Source organism: Chionomys nivalis, chromosome X (assembly GCF_950005125.1).
Source record: "Chionomys nivalis chromosome X, mChiNiv1.1, whole genome shotgun sequence".
Lineage (NCBI taxonomy): Eukaryota > Metazoa > Chordata > Mammalia > Rodentia > Cricetidae > Chionomys > Chionomys nivalis.
The window spans coordinates 108408030-108430165 of NC_080112.1; the positions used below are offsets into that span (position 1 = coordinate 108408030).

Sequence of the window (22136 nt, forward strand, 5' to 3'; positions counted from 1 at the left end):
TGAGGCTTTGAGAGGTTAAATTATTTGCCCAAGGTCACACACAGGTAATAAGTGACAGAGTCAAGATTGGAACCCAGGTCTGACTAACCCCATTCATTATCACCGTACTCAGGTAGACAACTCAGAAAGGACAACACAAGCGTTTCCCAGATAGAGAGGCAGGGGAAACCTATGGGAATATTTCTAGAATCAGCTAAGAACAGTGATAAATGCTATTTGCAAGGCAGCACGGTTAATGCAAAGAGTATCAGCCCAGATGTGAGACAGGCCTTGGTACAAGTCTTCCTTCTGCCTCCTATTGATTGCTCAGGCAATTTACCACACTTCATCTTGTCTCAGTGTCTTCATCTCTGAAGCAGGTAAAGTATTTTCTACATAGGGATAGTGAAGCAGTTTAAAGTTAGGAGGAAATGGGGTACACTTCCCCAGAGACTCTCAACTGGATTCTTCCTGATCCCATTGTAGACCACTGAGAAAATCAAGGCTAAATTGCATCTCAGGTCTGGTAGGTGTAAGGAGAAATCTAAGACTTGCTGTCAGAGAAGCAAAGGTGTCTGGAGCGGGAGTGAGCATTTATTTCCTGAAGATTGCAAGTGATAATCCTGAACCTATTATCCTGAGTTGTTAATATGGCAATTAGGGGTCTTAATATTGTTAGATATTGTGAGATACTTTTGAATTAAACATGCTTTTCTGCATTTACCTAAACTTTTAAATACCATGTGAAATAAAGTAGTCAGAGTCCTAATAATAGTACTTACAAGGTCCATATTGTTCTATCATTATGCTATTTCTAAATGTAAAGTTGATTCTGAGTGTCAGCCATCCAATTTAACAAAAATTTGTACTCTAATATTAAGTTTAGAAACACTCGTTAATAAATCTGACAAACAAATCTGACGTGACACATGATATACCAAGCAAAATGAAGCAAGGATTTTGTGTCAATGTAGGCCCTGAAAGTAGTTCCCTTTGAGTGGTGAGCATCTATCAGTATAAAGGGCTATGCAAAATACCTTCTAAGGAGGACAGTGACAAGTAAGGACACAGAGAAGAGAAAGATGTGGTTGGTCCCTGCTTTCCAATTCTGACCAGTCCTCCTTAGTCTCATAATTTACAACTAATATTCTTATAACACATATGTGCAAGTTCCCAATACATGGCCACTTGTTCTTTAAAAAAAAATAATAAACCTAGGATTTTTTTTTTTTTGTCAGCTGGTGTTAGGACCCAGAGCTGTGTACACGCTGTAGAAACTTTCTCCTACTGAGCCACATCTAAACCCTTAAGTCACAGGATTTGGACGAAGGGAACTAATGTGGAAGTAAGCCAGGCCCAGTGGTGTAGGCCTGTTATGACGGTTACTCAAGAAGTCCATATGGACACAGGAGTTCAGGACCAGTCTGGAAAACATAGCAAGATCCATGCTTTAAGAAAAGGTGGAAGAGGCAGAAAGAAACAAATGCACAGAAAAGTTAAATGACAAGGTAACTAAGAAGAACTTATTCATCTTGTTTGTAGGGAGCATAACCTAACTAAACAATGTTGAAAAATGTCAAAAACCAAAAGGTGACACTGAATGACAGCTTAAAGAATCTGGATTGTCTCTAACAGGCATGTGGGAGCCACTCACTACCTTTGGGCAAGGAAAACCATCGCCCCCAGCGGGAGTAGTATTACAGAACGTTCAATCTGGTAGACCTGGATGGGAAAACATCAAGTCCAGGAACAAAGGGAAACATTAAATGACTATCAGCATAGGTCAAGAGGGAGAAAAGAAACACCTTAAAACTAACAGGGGGGCAGGCAGTGGTGGTGGACACCTTCAGTCCCAGCACTTGGGAGGTAGAGGCAGGTGAACCTCTGTGAGTTTGAGGCCAGCTTGGTCTACAGAGAGAGTTCCAGGACAGGCAAGGCTACACAGAGAAACTCTGTCTCAAAAAGCAAAACCAAACCAACCAACCAACCAACCAAACAAACAAACAAACAAAAACTAATATGGGGGCCCATGAAAGAGCTCAGCACATAATGGTGTTTTCCACTAAGCTTGATGACTTAAATCTCTGGAACTCACACGGCAGAAGAAAAGAAAGCAGCTCCATAACACTGTCCTCTGACCTCTACAAGTGTGCCTTGGAGTGAAAACACAAGCTAAATCAGTCAGTGAATCAACTTACTTACTAATATGGGGCCTAGGAGAAGGCTCACTTGATGGAGGTGCAAGTATACTGGATCCTACAAGGCAGGAGAGAACCAACTCCCAAGAGCTGTCCTGTTCAACACACATGTGCTGTGGCAATGCATGTCTGTCCAAGTACACGCATACACAGAGAGAGAGAGAGAGAGAGAGAGACAGAGAGACAGAGAAATTTATTTTAAAAAACTAGAATGGAAAATATATATTTTAAAATAGTGGCCAGGCAGTGTTTCTTAGTGGTAGAATGATTATCTGGCACGAATACCACAATACCACAAACATGAGGAATGGATAAAAGAGAAAACTATAAAAGAATAAACCTGATTGATTAAATGCAACTGGAGAGGCAGCAAATTTACATGAAAAGTTGATTTCTGTGGTGGCTAGGATGGTGGCTAGAGCATCTGCTATATAAGTGTGATGGAGTTTGGACCTCCAGAACCCACTCAAATGCCAGGTGGGTGTGGTGGCCCACCTGTAATCCTAGCCTCGGGGAGATGTGAGATCTTCAGAAGCTGGCTAGAAAGACTAGCTAAATCATTGAGATCTGGGTTTGACTGAGAAACTTTGCCTCCACAAATAAGGTGTGAGATAGATGGAGAATGATTCCCAACATCAAGCTAGGGGCTTCACATGCATGAGCACACACATGCACACACCTGAATATGCATATACACAGTGCACATCACACACACTTGAAAGTGTGAAAAGGAAAATAGATAGCGAGTTTACTTCTCTGGGTGTAGGCATAAAGACAACAAATGTAAATTACACTTAATCCAACACTAGCCTGAATTTTGAAACTAGAAACATCCGTTAACCTCCACTAATAAAAGGTCACTCGTTCTGTAGTTCAGTGGACTTGAAAGGGCACAAATATTCTCTTTGTTAAAGGCTCTGTTGATCTCATTCTGAACAGGAGCCCACTTCAGGATTAGTTTCCCTGGGGTGACATGACATGTAACCAATGCAATGCAAATCATTCCTAAGTCCAACATTTACCCTAAGAAGAACGTTCTCGGTAGTGAATGTAGCTAAAACAATATAAAAGAGGTTTTTTGTTTTTTGTTTTTTTTTCAAATTGAAGATTCATAGACTGCCAGTACTGAGGATTAAATCCAGGGCCTGTGGAATGTTAGGAAAGTATTGCATCTCCACTAAGCCGCATCTCCAGCTCCCTCACCCCCTTTTAACTCCTTACGTGGAGACAAGGCCTGTTAAATTTCTCAAGCTAGCCTTGATCTTGTGATCCTCCTGCCTCCAGTCTTCCAAGCGACTGGATAAAAGGTGTGTGCCACCAGGCTCAACTAGAAGGTTCCAATTTAAGAATACTAAATAGAAACTGAAGTTCTCAGAAGAAATAGTTCGCGTGAAATATATAGAAGAAACCAGTCATACAAGTAACAGGACAAGAAAGGAGCAATTAGATCAGCAAGATAAAGCAAACCCAGGGTGAAGAGAATACAGGTCCTGAACAAATCACCAAGCTCCTATCTCAGACTTTATATTCTTCTCCTCACTGGTATGTTCTCCACCCATCTTTCATCTTTTTCGTGTCTGTACTTGCAACCAAAACCCTTAACCAGTTCTGGCACATCAAGCCTGGCCTCCTTTCCATTAGCTCATTCTATATGCAATACCAAAAGGTTCCTTCCAATACGTCAATTTTCAACCTTATATTAGTCCTCAAAGTCTCCTGAAGAAGGTTAGAGATAATCTCTGGCTCAAGCATAAGTGCATCTCTTGATTTTGGGACCATTGCCTACCCCTATTCTACAGAAACAGTTACATGTATCATAATCTGACCCTTCACCCTCCAGGGAAATCTTAGTATTTCTCACTCATGGTCACGTTTCTCTTACTTTGCATCCTTTATTCAAGGAGCTCCTTACTTCTAGAACAGTCTATTCAGCCTATACCTAAATACATGTTTGCTTCTTTTTTTAAATATATTCCCTTCAGCAACTAGGCTGTGGGGTACCTTTTCACAGACAGGGGTTTGTTCTTTTCTTTTTATTTATTGTGCATTGGTGTTTTTGCCTGCATGTATGTGTGAGGTTGTTAGGCTTGGAGTTACAGACAGTTGTGAGCCGCCATGTCGGTGGTGGGAATTGAACCCGGGTCCTCTGGCTGAGGAGCCAGTGCTCTAACCTCTGAGCCATCTCTCCAGCCCCCACGTTTGTTTCTTAAGTGCTCTGATTTGAGTGGAAATATGTCTGTGGTCAACTTCAAATCGCTTTTCTAATCTACGTTATTCATATGTACTGAACATATTTCTAGGTCATGTTAATGTTACAAGCATCAAATATCCATTAAGACAAAAATAGGCCGATTCTGAGACTGATTTTGCAGAGATTTCCTGGTGAATCGATAAGCTTTTATAGCACACAAGGGCTTGAGCAACTGTGTAGAAAAGGAATCTACAGTGAATACAAATTACAACCTCCATAACATTCACTTTAAATCATTTCCCAAAGTGTTGACTTACCCAAACAGAGTGAACAGTAGCCAGTATGGACCACTAATGTTCAAATTATCTCCAACAAAACTTTCTATTAACCATGACTTAGGATTTAGCTATATTTTGCATGCAAGTATACTTTCATGACCACTAAATTACAGAAACTCACATACTCTCCATACTACTTTATAGCCAGCATGTAATAAATAGTGATGATTATTTGCAGGTTAACATGTTAGTTAATAAATTAGAAAAATGGATCTTTGCTTTGAAAAAAGAATAAAAATAATTACAACAGCAAATAATTCTCATCTGTTTCCTCTTTACTTAATCCCAACTATCCTAGGAGTTGTAGAATCTCTAATATTGAATATGGTTGGAAGAATAAAGTAACATAAGTATCTCCCTGAAACAGTACATGGAAACAAATCACATGTGCTGAACTCATTTTTGGCTTCCCTGTGAATTTATAGCACACAATACAATACAGGACATGTACCAGTATTAAGGGTACTGTCTCATGGGGTTTGAAATATCCCGCTGGGTCCTAGAAAAGCATGAGTGAACATGAGACCTAAAGAAGTATTTCAGAGTCAAAATAGGTGGAAAGGTGTTCAGAGAGGGAAGTGGTGAGTTTAGATTCCTGTTTACTGCCTCACAAAGATGGATAACTTCCTTATTGATGAGATACAGTAATTTAATAATACTGAAATGCAATAACCTGTGGAAAGAATGAGAGCCCTAAAGCCTACAAAATAAGAACATTCACAAAGAACAAATGATGATCATGAATGTATAATTTAATAAAAAGTCATTATGTAATTACAAATGACTAAGGTTCTATTTCTTTAACCCTGAGTCAATAATGCCCTAAAAGAGCAAAGAGGGCCCCTTACAGAGACGCTGATTAATCTAATGATTTTGTCTACTTTCTACTTATGGATGTGGTCAAATTGCCTGATAATATCCTTTCTATACAGTAAGATCTTTTAAAGCTTGCTGAACCTCCTAGTCACTTCCAGAATATGAAAAAATTATGGTCAGGTACTATAATGCTGCCACTGACTTTGATAAAATAAGCCATGGTCTAATTGATAGGAAAACAAGAGTAAAGACAGGATATACAAGGATAAGTTAAGAATACCAAAGAAGAAATGGCTAAATTTAGGAATTAAGAGACCATTGCCTGGACAACTAAACTAGACTCTTAAAAGGCAAATGACAATAAAGAAAAAATAGAGACTTGCTCTACTATGAAGGGTATACATACACACATGCTATATACTACATGAAAGGTACTACAGAAACCTTAGCATATATATGAGTATATGCATATACACATATACATACACACATGCTATATACTACATGAAAGGTACTACAGAAACCTTAGCATATATATGAGTATATGCATATACACATATACATACACACATGCTATATACTACATGAAAGGTACTACAGAAACCTTAGCATATATATGAGTATATGCATATACACATATACATACACACATGCTATATACTACATGAAAGGTACTACAGAAACCTTAGCATATATATGAATATATGCATATACACATATACATACACACATGCTATATACTACATGAAAGGTACTGCAGAAATATTAGCATATATATGAATATATGTATATACACACATACATATACATACACACATGCTATACTGCATGAACCGAGATTGCATTTTGGTTTTTAAAAAGCTATAAAAGAAATTGCTAGAATAATTGGAAAAATATGAATATAAACTAGATGCTAGACAGTATTGTAGATTACTGTTAGCTTTCTGAAATGCAATAATAGTGTGTGCATGTAAAAGTTTGTCTTTTTTCTTAAGAGATACAGGCTGAAGTACTTAGTGTCAAGATGACATAGTGGCACTTAATTTTAAATAGTACAGAAAAATATCTGTGTGTGTGTGTGTGTTTGTAAGTCGTGGGAGTTCACTGTATTATTCTGTTTTTTTCTTACACATTTGACATTTTTCATAAATTGAAGGATTGGGGCTAGAGAGATAGCTCAGCAGTTAAGAGCACTGGTTTCTCTTGCAGAGAACCTGAGATTGGTTCCCATTACCCAGACAGAGGCTCACAATGACATAGTTCCAGAGGAATCTGACACCCTTTCCTAACCTCTGTTGGTAGGCATGGAATGCATATGGTTCACGGCCACACACACACACACACACACACACACACACACACACACAGAGGCAAAAGCAGGAACAAAGAAAGCTAGGAAATAGGGTTTGGGATGAAGTAGAAAAAATCATGCAGAATCTATTCTAACAGGTGAAATGCAAAATTTGAAAACTAAGACTATGGTGGCAGGCCTCATGCCGAACAGGAGATGGCCAACACAAAATGAACCCATCCATTCTGGTAAACATTTTGTCTCATCTTGCTTTGTTTGGGCATTTTTTTTGTCCCACTTGTCTTTTGCAAGGCTTCCTATCTTTTGTTTTTATGTTTTTTGTTTGTACGCACATGCGCATGCATTTCTTATGATTTTTTTCCCTTTTAAAAGAATTCTAGTCTTTTGTCTTTTGTTTGCCTCTTTGTCTGCTTTCTAAAGTCAGAGAAGAAAGAGTGTGGAGTTGGTTGGGTGGGGTGGGAAGGCTCTGGGAGGAGCTGAGGGAGGGGACCTGTGATCAGACTATATTGTATAGCTTTTTTTTTTTTGATACAAAAAGGGAATATGGTGGTAGAATAAAAACAATTACGAGAAATACCAGACTGGCAGGATATGAATTTCTGTAGAAAATGGGTTTCTTTCAAACACAGGTAAAGCCTTCCATCATGAGAGCTCTATGGAAACAAATAGAATTCCAGTGCTGTAATTTGCTCTGAGTCACAGGTGCAACAATTCCATGGCAACGGCACAGATACAAGTCAGCAGGCTGCTGCTCCTCTTCTAACCCTTCCTGTGGGATGCTACAATCACTAGCTCTGCCCAGGCCTAAGCACCAATGTGACTTTATACACATGATAACATTTGGCTCTTTACTTCATTATATTTGATAAAAAAGCTAAGAATAAACTTGTAGTGCCAACCTGTACACACATCCAACAATAGTTTCATTTATCAGAAAAGTTTTTAATAGGATGAATTTGCTATTAAGTCATTTTTTTTTTACTGAAAATAGTATACTTTCTCCTCTTAAGACTATAGATATTTTATAATAACTTGGTTTGGGAAAGGGGAGGAAATAATTCTCTTTTCCTTTTTTGAGTCACATTAAGTGAACAAGCCTCAGTGTGCATTATATCTATCTATGGACTGAGTTTGCATCTCAGTTGGCAGAGTGCCTGCCTAGCATGCATGAAGCCCTGGCTTTGAACCCCAGTACTGCATAAACCAGGCTTGTGGCGTATACCCGTGATCCCACACTGGGGAGGTGGAGACAGGGAGATCAGAAGTTTAAAGTCATTCTCATTTGAACAGGAAATTCAACTCCAGCCTCGGCTACCAAAGAAAAAAGCTTCTGGAATATTAGTAAAATGTAGACTCAGGCTTCATATCTAAAAATTCTGTTACCACTGGTGAATGGGGATAGGGACCTCTATGTAGAGTAAGCAACCCCTAAGGACAATGATGCAGGTTCTGTAAGCTTTCCTAACAGACTGTGTTCTCATCAGCAGCAAAGTTTGATTTGAAATAATGTAGGAAGGGATACTGGAGAGGAAGTCAGACAATCTGGGCGGGAGATCTGTCACTAACTTAGTTGACTATGGGCAACTGAATGCCTCTGGACCTCAGTGTTCTTGCCAGCACAATAAGGATAATACCGCATGGTGCCCTTGCCACACCTCACATACATGCCAATTTATGTGAAAGAGTGTGATAAACCTAACAAGCATTATAGCTTTGAGAGAGCCTTTAATCTTATTTTGGAAGTATACTACCTACTACAGTCGCAACAAGAGTTAACGACACATTAGCCTCTTCTTTTCCCTTTTAGGCTTAATTTAATTTAAGTAGTGCTAAGATAAAGTGACATTCTTCTGTATCATTTGTCAGTTCCCCTGATCCCAGAAGAAGAGAGAAGGCAAAGAAATAATGGGGACAAAAACATGCGAATTAAATGTGAAGACGATTTATGTTTTAGAATGCTTCTCACCAAGTCTATGAGTTTGGTAACAGGAACTTCTCGGATTGGCCTTTTCATTCGACACAAAGCCTCTAAGGATGTACCAAAGCAACTTGGAAGGTAATTCCCACCGATGGTCAAGAAGTAATCTTTGCCTCGATCCAAATGAAGGACGAGAATATCCTCAATCTTATCTTCACCAGAGTTCAGGATGGTTACAGAGTCTTTGCTGACGTAGACATCAAGAGAAATGTCCACTGTCTCATCTGAAATGAAAGAGATGGAGCATTGTAGCCCAGCGCTTTCTGGTGGAAAAATCAGCTGTCCTCAAAAACAAGAACAAAACAACAATGGGGAAAGGATGGGACACACGAATATAAAGACAGTGAAGCGAGAGACAAGCACTTAGAGAACTAGAAGTTAAGCCAAGGTGGTGGCAAGCAGAGGCAGTGGTAAAGGGAAAACTCACTTGGCTCCAAGTAGCCCTCAAAAGGTTCAGCTCGAAGCCATGGCTTGCAGTATTGGCTGTCATTAAGTTTAGGGATGAAAGAAAAATGGCAGGGAACCTGTCCATTGTTGCTGATCTGGAACTTCTCCTTTTGCAGCTGCCGAAACTTCACATTCTCAAACATAAACTGGGGAACAGACAGACACAACCATGCATCACTAGTAGGGGAAGTAAGTTGGATTATTCATAGACAATATGAATCAAGAGTAAGGTAATTATTAATCAGATGCATACCTACCACATGTATTCACAGACCGAGAGGACTTCCTAGCATTGGCTTTCCTACATTATTTAGCTAACACCAGCAAAGAAGATGCTAGGTAACTTTTGACCCTGTTCAAGGCTACTCTGATTCTTCCAGGGATCCTGAGATGAACACAATTGGGGTCCAGGGTGCTTATTCTGTGACTAGGCTCTGTTCCCTCAAACATATGAACTGAGCACTAAACAAGAGTAACTAATATGAGGGCTTCCAAGCTGCTAGGTGCTGTTTTAAGAACTTCTCATGTATTAACTCATGTGATCCAGGAAAGGGAACTGCATCTCTGAGGCTTCTTGTGCTCCTCTAGTTACCGAACTGCAAAGCTGACACCAGAACAGAGACAGTCTGACACCAGTGGAGATGTTATCCTTGATGCCCTTTGAAGTGACACAGTTTCCTTTGTGTTAACTAATAATGGATAGTAGACAGGAAGCTGTCTAGTTTTGCTCACCTCTCTCCTGCTAAGTTCTAATGAAGGAAGGAAGTCATTTTCCATTCTGTCCATAATGCGTACGATATCTTCAAAGACCTTCCGATACCTTCGTTCATCCACAACCTTCACCTAACAGAAAAGAAGGAACCATTTTCAGCTCTACACACTCCTAGCTCATCTCCATCTAAGAGTATCTAATAATTTCAAACTGGGCATTACGGGGACACCTTTAAGATAAACTGTAGTACAACCAACACCCTTCAAAGCTTTAATATCCTGCTTCATCCATAACTTTCACCTCAAAGGAAATAGATTTTTATTTAGTCTTATGTAATTTCAACTTCTCTAAGAGTTTCTAATAAATTCTAAAAGCCACTAAAATAAATTAATAAGCATTATAAAATACACTTTATGGGAAAGATAAAGTCAAATGGCTAAATTTCTGGAAAAGTAAAATCTCTAAGACGTCTGATAATGGTATATATCTGGGAAGGATTTTTCCTTGCTCCATTGTTAATTATCTGATAGTGGAGAAAATGAGAACTTGTAGTAAAAATGATTTCTTGCAGTGTGTAAAATGACAGTGCTAAAATACATCCACTGCTATTTTTAACAAGCAAAAATTGTGAAACTGTACAAAATAATGATCGAAGCATTTAAGTCCATTAGTTGCTATGCACGTTGACAGGAATCAGGTAATTGCTCAGATTACTAACAGGAAAGCTATGGTGTTAGGAAACGGAGCCAGTGACCATTTTAGAAAAGGGCCACCACAAAATGTCCTGAAGTAAAACCATGACAACAGACAAGTCATTTGGAGTAATGGGTCAAGAAAGTTTCTAGATGACACAGCATTTCCAGCTTCCTGACATAGCTGTATTTTTGTAAATATTAAAAGTTCAAACAAACTAATGTTACCACTTGGCATAAGTAATGTAACATCATTGTCATATTTGAGACATCAGTTTCCTTTTTACATAAAGTATAAAATCACAAAAATCCATCTTAAAAAGATTCATGTATACAGCAAAGTTCTGAGGCAGATGTGGGAAACAGCAGAACTAAATGGACTAGGGAGGTTTTTTTTTTTTTTTAAAAAAAACAAACAAACAAAAAAAAACCCAAAAAACATTGCTGCCATAACTTAGAGAACTGAGGAACTGAGGGTTGATCACTTTAACCCCACAGTATGTAAGCGTTAGTTTAAGTTAAATCTTAAATTCTTAAAAAAAAGTAACTTTTTCTTTCTTAAAAAAATATTGTTTGAACTTTCAAGACCACAGAAGCAAGGGCTATTCTAAGAGTTGAGCAGTTCACATAACTGGCTCCCTGGCAAGATCTGGAATACTATGCAGATTCTTTCAGAAAGACGAGGTAAGCAACAGATTCCACCTGGCTGAGGTTTAAAAATCACAGGGGCCTGGGACTATTCTCACATTATTGAGGTGAGGGGTTCATGGCTCCATCCTTTTTTCTTCTTACAAAGTTCTCTGGGCAATGGGCATTTTTCCTAAAATCTGAGAGCCATCACAGCAGATCACAGAACCCAGTGCAGGGTAGAACACTGTCTCAGAAAAGCTTCATCTCAGACAGTCCACAGCAAATCTTTAGAACTAACTGACAACAGAACACTTGGCTCCTTTGCTAAAAGTCCCTGGGGCCAGTGGTGGTGCCCCAATGTGTAAGATAGTTTTTAAAGTCTCTAATACAAGGTCCAAATGAAGAGCAGAAGGAGGGAGAACATGAGCAAGGAAGTCAGGACCACGAGGGGTGCACCCACCCACTGAGACAGTGGTGCTGATCTATTGGGAGCTCACCAAGGCCAGCTGGACTGGGACTAAAAAAGCATGGGATAAAACCGGACTCTCTGAACATGGCAGACAAAGAGGGCTGCTGAGAAGCCAAGGACAATGGCACTGGGTTTTGATCCTACTGCATGAACTGGCTTTGTGGGAGCCCAGCCTGTTTGGATGCCCACCTTCCTAGACCTGGATGGAGAGGGAGGACCTTGGACTTCCCACAGGGCAGGGAACCCTGACTGCTCTTCAGGCTGGAGAGGGAGGGGGAAAGGAATGGAGGGAGGTGGAGAGGAGTGGGGGGAGGAGGAGAGAAGTGGGGGGAGGGGGCGGGAAATGGGAGGCAGGGAGGAGGCAGAAATTTTTTCAATAAAAAAAAAATAGCCCAAGGCTCTAAAGTATGAAGTAGTTACTCAATAAAAGCAAACCTATTCTCTGTGGATTAGCACTACTTAATGGTGCATCTAGGATAACAAAGGGTGGTGGGAAGAATCTTACCATGGGATACATTCATTTCAGAAAAGGAAATCTCCAACAAATTAGGAATTCAGTATAAAAGGAAAATGAGCTAGATCTTAACAAAATGACCCAGAGAGATATACTATATATCATAAACAAATTTCAGATCAGCACATAGTATAAGATCATTTACAACACACACACACATATACACAAAACTTTTAAGCAGAAAGACATATGCAGAAGTATAGCATGGATATAAGACATTTCCACCATCACAGAAAGCATCAATGATGATACACGTCTAGGAAGACAAACACTCATACATGATGTTGGCCTGGCTAGGAAGTAGGGATTTATGAAAAGTCTCAAGTGGGAGATGACAGTTACTAAAGAGTCTCAGCCTTCTGCGTAAATTCTGCATAGGTCTCTACTTTAACAAAAGGACAAATTAAATTTTCTTCTTTGTGCGTGCATGCATGTGTGTGCATGTGGCACGCCACACATGTGGAGGTCAGAGGACTACTTTCAGAAGTTGCCTGATTCTCTCTTTCCACCGTGTGGATCCCAGGAATCAAGGTCGGGCCATCAGGCTTGCTGACAGGTACCTTTACTCACTGAGACACCTTGCCAGCCCCATAAAGGGCTCATGCAAGTGTTGTATCATGTAAAATCAGAAACAGAAATTATTAAAGATATATAAAAATATAAAGAACCCTTGCAAATGTAAGATTATTTAAGTGGGAGTTTAGGATTGATGTGTAGTATGAAGAACATTCCTAGGTTCTGAGGGCAAGTACAACAAAAATCCAACATGGCTGATTAAACCAAGGAGGTCAGTGTTTAAGAAGTGATACCTTCTTTAAATTGATTGGGGGGATGAGGAAAAGAGGATGTCCTAGAAGTACAAACTGAAATCCAATGGGTTAAAAGTAGCTTCTGAAGGCACGTTTAATCAGTACATTAGAACCATTAAAGTACAGTGGGGTAGTCGAAAGACCACACATGTACGGAGTTAAACAGATTTAAGATTTGAATCTTAGCTCTCTTTCTAGTTGAACACTCTCAAGGAAGTCATGCTGGAACTCCCTGAGTTTTTATCTGCTCATCTGTGAAGTGGAAAATATTTAAGTGAGCACTGTTGTGGGAAGTAACTGACATGCACAAATTCCCTAAAGCCATTTCGGGCCCACAGATACTAGCTGCTGTATGTTGGAGTGGAAGGGAAGGGGTGGGGGTGCACAGCTCAGTGATCTGGCAGGTGTTTAGAAGGCACAAAAGCCTGTGTCTGATTCCTAGCATCAAATTAAAAACAACTGTGGATACTGGAAGGCGAGAAACGACTTCTACCAAATTGTCTTCTTACCTTTACACAGCACACAGCATGTGCCTCCCCAGCCAAAATATAATAAGAAACAAAAACAACTGCAGCCCAAAAGTGGAAAAAAAAATAAAGTTGTTGGTTGTCTTGAAAATTTTAATACACTCTAAGACCAAGAACTAATTTTATTTCTCAGGGAAATGCCCTAAAGTCATTCTTCTTTAAAAGAGGACTTGAGGGTGGAGGTGGGGGTGGAGAGATGACTCAGTGGTCACAAACACTGGCCTCTCTTCCAGAGGACCGGGGTTCAATTCCCAGCACCCATATGGCTGCTCACAACTGTCTGTAACTCCTGTTCCAGAAGATCAGACTCCATCACATAGACATGCATACAGGCAAAAATGCTAACGTACATAAAATAGAAACAAATCTTTTTTAAAAAGAGGACTCGGGATAAAAGTCACTATAAGACACATGGGTAACACCAATGATAGCAGTCCCTGAAACTGACATAAACAAAAGTAACCTGTCTCACTATGCGCTTCGCATGGTTGAACTCATTAATCCTCATGAGTAGGTCCCATTACCAGCATACTATGTAGAGTAGATTGACACATAAGGATGCTAAATAAATTGTCCCATATTCTTCACAATTACAAAGTGGTTGACCTGGAATGTAAAACCAAGCAGTAGACTACCTAATTCATCCTAATGAGACTCACAAGAGTGATATCCTGACAGGTTAAATGACCACATATGTGGAAAATGCACAAGAAGTAATCAAAATATCAACCATCAAGCTTATAAGATAATTTCCACGCTCATAACACAGTTAAAAATGGGAAAATGCATTCACATTAGAGGCAAAACAGGTTATCAATTCAGCCTAAGATGCAACCAAGTACAAAACAACATAATACCTATGCTGTTTGAGAGGAACGTGCCACCGTAGTGGACAGGACTCTCTTTAATGAGTAGATCTGGTTCTACTCTGATCAGTCTGTGCCTACATGGAATAAAATATCTGCATATCAGTAAAAAGACGGGATCATGAAAAAACAGAAGGCTAGCATTTGGGAGGGTTGAGGGGTGCTAACCACTCAACTCTGTGAATGATTATTTGCTTAGAAAACATTTATGGCATGCTGGAATACGAATTTACTCTATCTCCATAATGCTCTGGAAGTAGCTACTTAACACGTAAACAAATGAATGAGCAATCAGCTATTTACCCCAATATGGAACAGGGCGCTAACAGGCTTGTGGTCACTAGTTTTGAGTTCCATGTGACTCCGGTAATGAAGTTGATTAATATTTATTCCTCTCCAAAGAATTCGGTCACACCAGGCTGGAACTCGGCATTTCCCACTGTAAATAAAGGAATGAGTCATAAACAGAGTATACGGCACTAGGATGTTGTAACACACACTGATTTAGAATCACATTAGGCCTCTTCTAATATGCTTCCAATGAACCACATACTTCTCCTTCCTGGGCGGTCCCTATGATCTTCTCTACATTGCAAGCACTGAAGAGGGCCCGTGTCTGCTTGTCAGCCACTAAACTCCTAGCACTACTGCCCAGTACAAAGCACAACATGCCTAGTGTCAACTAATGGAGGGATGGTTTCCCTAAATTTAGGCCTGCATTGTAAATGTCACCACAGGGAAGGATGGAACAGCACCTCCTTAAAACAGCCTTCTCAGAGCCAAGGACAATGGCACTGAGTTTTGATCCTACTGCATGTACTGGCTTTGTGGGAGCCTAGACAGTTTGGATCCTCCCCTTCCTAGACCTGGATGGAAGGGAGGAGGACCTTGGACCTCCCACAGGGCAGGAAACCCTGACTGCTCTTTGGACTGGAGAGGGAGGGGGAGAGGAAGTGGGAGTGGGAGGGAAATGGGAGGAGGGGAGGAGGTGGAAATTTTTAATAAATAAATTAATTAATTAAAAAATAGCCTTCTCAGGTCAGGATCCCATCCTTAATATTTTCTCTTCCTTTGCTCCACCTGACTGCAATGGTACTCCATGATAGACAACTAATGGACTTGAAAACCGCCATTCTCTATTTCTAGGCCGGGTTTAACCTCTGGAGAAGACTAGAGCTTTCTCTTCTAAGAAGTATGGGTCCAGACTTCAGGATGTCTAAGAGGTCACCAATGGATTATTTTTTAAGACCTATTTTCAGCTTTTTTCATTAATGTGTGTGTGTGTTTGTGTGTGTATATATATATATATATATATGCAGATGTCCTCAAAGGTCAGAGAAGGATGTCAGATCCCTTGGAGCTGGAGTTCCTGAACTTAGGTCCTCTGCAAGAGCACCAAGTATTCTAGCCACTGAGCAATCTCTCCAGGCCCTTACCAGTGGATTCTAATGTGTTCTCAGGACCAAGAATGACTCCACTTGGAGAACTGCTTATGACTCTTGGTTCTCAGAGTATCCAGAGTCAGTAGCAGAGAAGTAGTTTGGCTAAGAGCACTAGGTAAGCATTAGGGGAGTAGGCTAAGAGCCTTAGATGAGAAAGAAAGGTAAAACTAGGGAACACAAGAAAATCTAAACTATTTTGTAGAGGTGACAGATACAAGGTACCAGAGGCAGCTCATAAAATGTCACCAGCCCTGATATGTAATTAATACTTTCCTAATATAAGCTCAGTTTGAAATACTCTCCTTTAATAACACTAAGCCATTAGATTTCCCTCTCTGCATACGGAACGATCTAAAAAAAATCCTAGCCTGTCAGAAGGGACATGGAAAGGCACAGTAAAGATCAAGCCTTAACCTCTTCTGTGAGAAGGTTCTTATCACTTTACCTGGAATCCCATCTGTCAGTTTTAGAGTCGTACTTGTAAGTGGGAATAAACTTGATTTCCCCTTCATTGAAATCCACAAAGGCTTTTTTCTGTGTGCGCTGAATGTTTAACTGCAGCCAGAAAGAAACACCATGTAAGCACAACAACACTACATTAACAGAGGTGATAATCAGGCTGGTTGGTCACTGTTCCCTTTGTAGGGATCCAGTTCCAGAGCCTTTTCAAGTGTGGAAAAATACACAGATAAGACTGCTTATCTTTCAGATTCAATGACAACACTTGTTATTAGCACATTGCCATTTTATTGCCAACTGTGGTCAGGACAAAACTATGGAAATAAGAACTCCAAATAGTCCTACATTGCTTAGAACAGCACAGGCACAACCTAGCATAATCATAATTACAACACCAACACCAACACCAAAACCATGAGACCTTAAAAAGGATAATTCCTGAAACCAATTTCAATGACTAATGTTTTTTTCTTTTTTAAAAAAAGTGAGTGAGTTGCTGTAATAGAGAGGGCCTGGTGGTTAAGAGAGCACGCTACTCTTCCAGGGGACCCAAATTTGTTGGATGGCTCACAGCTACCTGTAACATCAGCTCTAAGGGATCCACAGACTTATTCTGGTCTCCATGGGTACTGCACGTACATGCTCTAACCCATTCTCTCTCTCTCTCTCTCTCTCTCTGTCTCTCTCTCTCTCTCTCTCTCTCTCTCTCTCTCTCTCTCTCACACACACACACACACACACACACACACACACACACACACATACAGTGACCCTCCTGTCTCCACCTCTCCCTGTTAGTGCTGGGGTTACAGGTCCATGTTTCCATGCTTGGCTTTTTTATGGATGTTGGAATCCAAATTCAGGCCATCATGCTGGCAAGGCAAGTACTCATTTCTCCAGCCCTATAACCCATTCTTGTAAAAAGTTATCCTCACTCAGATATTTTACCAAAGTTACACAAGATTCAGCAATTATTCCAACTGTACCCTTTCTAGAAGCAAGAAAGAGGAAGGAATACAAATTAGCCATTCAATTTCAGTGTAAAGGCGGATAGCCAAGGAAGACTCACTATAAAAACTATTGTACTGCACAACACTTGAATTTTTACTGTGTCTAAAGGTCAAAAGGCTCTCATAGGGATTTAAAGACATTTGAATCAAGTTAAAACTACGTCTTTTCTCATTAAGAAGCATTTACTTTCACTCTTGTACCACGATGTGCTGGGTACATAATAAGAAAGTAAAACCAGCATACCAAAGAGATAAGTGTTCACATATGTTTACTGTGGCATTAGTTATATAGCCAAAAATAAGGAACCAAGAAAAGTGCCTGTGAATACTGACTAGATAAAGAAAATGTGACACACATATATTATTCAGTCATAATCAATGAAGCACTGTCATTTGCAGCAAAATGGATGAGCTAGACATAATTATTGTTAAATGAAATAAAGCTGACACAGAAAGACAAATGTTACAATTTAGCTCTCAGGCGTGAAAGCCAAAAGAAGTCAGCCTGAATATAGAATCGTGATAATCAGAAAGTGGAATGTAAGGAGAGGTCATATAAAAATAACGAGGTGATCCCAAATTTCCTAAGAAACCGCCACACTGCTTTCCATAGTGGTTGCACAAGTTTGAGCAATACCACTCTTGGGAATATATCCAAGAGATGCCCTATCATACTACAAAAAACCATGTTCATAGCAGCATTATTTGTAATAGCCAGAACCTGGAAACAACCTAGATGCCCTTCAATGGAAGAAAGGATGAAGAAAGTATGGAATATATACATATTAGAGTACTACTCAGCGGTAAAAAACAATGACTTCTTGAATTTTGCATGCAAATGGATGGAAATAGAAAACACTATCCTGAGTGAGGTAACCCAGACCCAAAAAGATGAACATGGGATTTACTCACTCATAATTGGTTTTTAGCCATAAATAAAGGACATTGAGCCTATATAATTCGTGATCCTAGAGAAGCTAAATAAGAAGGTGAACCCAAAGAAAAACATAGTTAAAAATAACAAGGTGATTTTTTTCTTTTTAAAACAATGTATAATTTTGAATTTAGAGATCTTTTTTTGTCTGAGAAATTAGATTACTTGGCCAAAAAGTTAACATCTTTAAAACTTTGTTTTTAAGACAGTCTTATGTAGCCTCACTAATTATATCATCAAATTGGCCTTGAATTCCTCCACCTTCTGCCTCCACCTCCCAAGTGCTGAGGTGTGTGCCACCATCTCTAGTTAAAGGTAATCTCTCTTATAGGTCTTCAATTCAGATTTGTGGGCTTCTAAGAATAAATTTACTTGCTGTTCTTTATAGTCTGGGGCCGCATCTCCTTTTCTATCCGTATTAGCCATGAGGTTTTGCAGGTCTTGTGTGCCTTTAGCATTGTATGTGTATAACATACATACCACACGGAATGCCAGCAGCCTATCTCGTAACCCAGGCTGAGTTCTTAAGATATGTGACATTGTGAACTGCAGAGCTTCTCGGCAGTCCCGACAGAGGTCATTCCTGGTAGTCTGGACCGTCGTGTGAAGTCTTGTTGGGTCGCATCCTGGTTTGGATTGTTTGACCAACAATACTGCACAATCGTTGTCATCTCTGGCTTTGTTTACTCTGCCTTTAAGCGTGCTAGTTTCGTGACTTCTGTCCAACATGAGCCAACATTTTGTCCTACTTGATTCTGAATTTCTTTTTTATTTATTTATTAAAGATTTCTGCCTTCTCCCCGCCACCACCTCCCATTTCCCTCCCCCTCCCCCATCAAGTTCCCCTCTCTCATCATCCCTAAGAGTAATCCAGGTTCCCTGCCCTGTGGGAAGTCCAAGGACCACCCTCCTCCATCCAGGTCTAGTAAGGTGAGCATTAAGATACCATCTTACACCTGTCAGAATGGCTAAAATAAAAAACACCAATGATAGCCTTTGCTGGAGAGGTTGTGGGGAAAGGGGTACACTCATCCATTGCTGGTGGGAATGCAAACTTGTGCAACCACTTTGGAAAGCAGTGTGGCAGTTTCTCAGGAATTTCGGGATCCACCTACCCCTGGACCCAGCAATACCACTCTTGGGAATATACCCAAGAGATGCCCTATCATACAACAAAAGTATATGCTCAACTATGTTCATAGCAGCATTGTTTGTAATAGCCAGAACCTGGAAACAACCTAGATGCCCTTCAATGGAAGAATGGATGAAGAAAGTATGGAATATATACATATTAGAGTACTACTCAGCAGTAAAAAACAATGACTTCCTGAATTTTGCAGGCAAATGGATGGAAATAGAAAACACTATCCTGAGTGAGGTGAGCCAGACCCCAAAAGAGGAACATGGGATGTACTCACTCATATTTGGTTTCTTGCCATGAATAGGGGACGTTGAGCCTATTATGCGTGATCCTAGAGAAGCTAATTAAGAAGGTGAACCCAAAGAAAAACATTTAGGCGATGAAAGGAGACAGAGACAAAGACCCACATTGGAGCACCGGATTGAAATCTCAAGGTCCAAATCAAGAGCAGGAGACAGAGCACGAGCAAGGAACTCAGGACCGCGAGGGGTGCACCCACACACTGAGGCAATGGGGATGTTCTATCAGGAACTCACCAAGGCCAGCTGGCCTGGGTCTGAAAAAGCATGGGATAAAACCGGACTTGCTGAACATAATGGACAATGAGGACTACTGAGAACTCAAGAACAATGGCAATGGGTTTTTGAACAAGGTGATTTTTATGGTGCTCTAGATTGTCCTCACAGCCTATCATAGATTATGCAAGTGTTCGACCACTGAGCTACATCCCCAGATCCCAGAGGCTGGATTTGATTTCTGTACTCTGACTCTACATGCTGATACATCACAAGAAACACATGACTGTGTACAATTAATATGTATTAATCAAATATGAAATGACATGAAGGGATATTCATTTCCATTGATCACTACCTATATTCCAAAAAAATTATTCTTATGATCAAGGTGTTTTGGCCCATGTCTGTAACAGTAGCACTTAGGAAGCAGAGGTAGGAGAAGCACAAGTTCAAGGTCAGCCCTAGGCTAAACAACTAGTTCTAGGCTAGGACAGGCTTTATAGTGATGCTCAAGCGCAAAAATAAAAAAGGATGTATGAAAATAAAAATTCAACTCATTTACCAGCTTTACACACCAACATAGAGGCTTATAGTCACAGAGACTGGTTTACTGAATATCATGTTTTGTCTGAGCACTCCATAATCAATAATTTCCCCACAAGGACTTTGGTTGTTCTTGTTTGTTTATATGTGGGTAGGTGTCCTTGTAGGGATGTGCAGAAGTCAGAGGGTGCTATCAGGATGCTTTCTTCAATCACTTCTCTACCTTATATTTTGAGACCAGGCTCTCTCATTGAACCAGGAGCTCACTGTTTAGACTAGGTTGGCTGCCCAGTAAGCCCTTGGGATACACCTGTCTCCCTCAGAACGGGGATTACAGATGCATGCTACTGTGCCTGGCATTTACATGGGTGCTGAGGATCCTAACTAAGTACTGATTCTTGTGCAACAAACACTTTATCCACTGAGCTACCTTCTCAGCCCCTTCCACTGGTTTTAACATCAACAGCTAAATATCAGTCAACACCAACTTATCAATCAGTTCCTATTTGACTATAGCTTATGCTGGTTATCCCCCAAAAACCTTTTTTTATTAGTTTCCCAATCTCTTTCATAGGGCCTGCCCCCCTCTTTGATCTCCAAGCTGTTGCTCAGTCTGCCAAATAATCACGGGACAATTTTCCCCATTCCATCTGCTAAACCACATTAACACAGCGGAAGGCCATTCTCCTCTAGGAAGTATTCTCCAACTAACCTCACGTATTCTGTAGCCAATCTAGACAAATCTCTAAAATCTCTGCCTGATAATGACTTACTAAATGAATTTTACATTGGCTTTTTGTCACCAACATTATCTCCCTTGAATCTTAATACTTAATCAAGGCACTCCAAATCTATATATCCTCAGGTACAATGTCTTGCAAGATAGTAAAACTTGCATCTCTTCCCAGCATAAGCCATGCCTACCATGTCTATCTCATAATCCTCACCATCTCTGCCATTGAAACTTCACTTACCTGGTCGAATTTCAAGAGCTTCTGAAGGTCATTTTTATTAATAAGACTTTTCACCTCACTGGCGTCAGGCATGCAAAGTCTGTAGTTCAAGTCTCCCAACCAAATGACAACACTGAAGACCAAGAAATAGATTAGAATAGCACTAATTAACATTAAAGTCAATCAGAGGAGAACTGAGAGAAGAAAATGGGTAGACTACTTATAAGGATCTATTTATCACTGACAAGGGGTTTAGAGCTGCCATCAATTCTTTAGGGGCAAGTACTGCCAATCCCGGAGAAAGCCAATAGACTATAAAATAGCTGGGAAAATAGGCACGCCACATAAAACTGAATGAAAGTGGGGCCATATAGTATACATATGGGATTTGGAAGCCAAGGAGTTAATGGACTGAGAAGCAGGCAGTTTATTTGCTGGATTAGCTTCAAAATTTTGTTTGGCCGCCTGCCAGGTCTCTAGGCGAAGAGAATCTTAATGCCTTTTGCCTCCCAGAGCCCTGAGGTTCTCTATAGGTGCTCTGTCATGGTTTGGATGGTGGGAAGGACTGACAGCCCACTAGGAAAATTGAGCCCAACTCTCCAGTGTAGTCAACCTGACTAAATCTGTTTCAGATCTGAAGGTCAAGTTCCTCCAAAGA

General features: G+C 40.2%; 1 protein-coding gene across 4 annotated transcripts in view; it reads right to left on the minus strand.

Annotated features, from left to right (window-relative positions):
* The window catches only part of Ocrl (OCRL inositol polyphosphate-5-phosphatase), a 68470-nt gene that overhangs the window by 10240 nt on the left and 36094 nt on the right, over positions 1-22136 (minus strand). For all 4 annotated transcript variants that reach the window (XM_057759697.1, XM_057759696.1, XM_057759699.1 and 1 more), the window contains 6 exons: positions 21500-21611; positions 16366-16475; positions 14782-14917; positions 9992-10102; positions 9240-9405; positions 8801-9036 (listed from right to left, as the gene is read on the minus strand). In XM_057759697.1, the coding sequence (XP_057615680.1) occupies positions 8801-9036; positions 9240-9405; positions 9992-10102; positions 14782-14917; positions 16366-16475; positions 21500-21611 (871 nt within the window). The remainder of the gene's footprint in view (positions 1-8800; positions 9037-9239; positions 9406-9991; positions 10103-14781; positions 14918-16365; positions 16476-21499; positions 21612-22136) is intronic.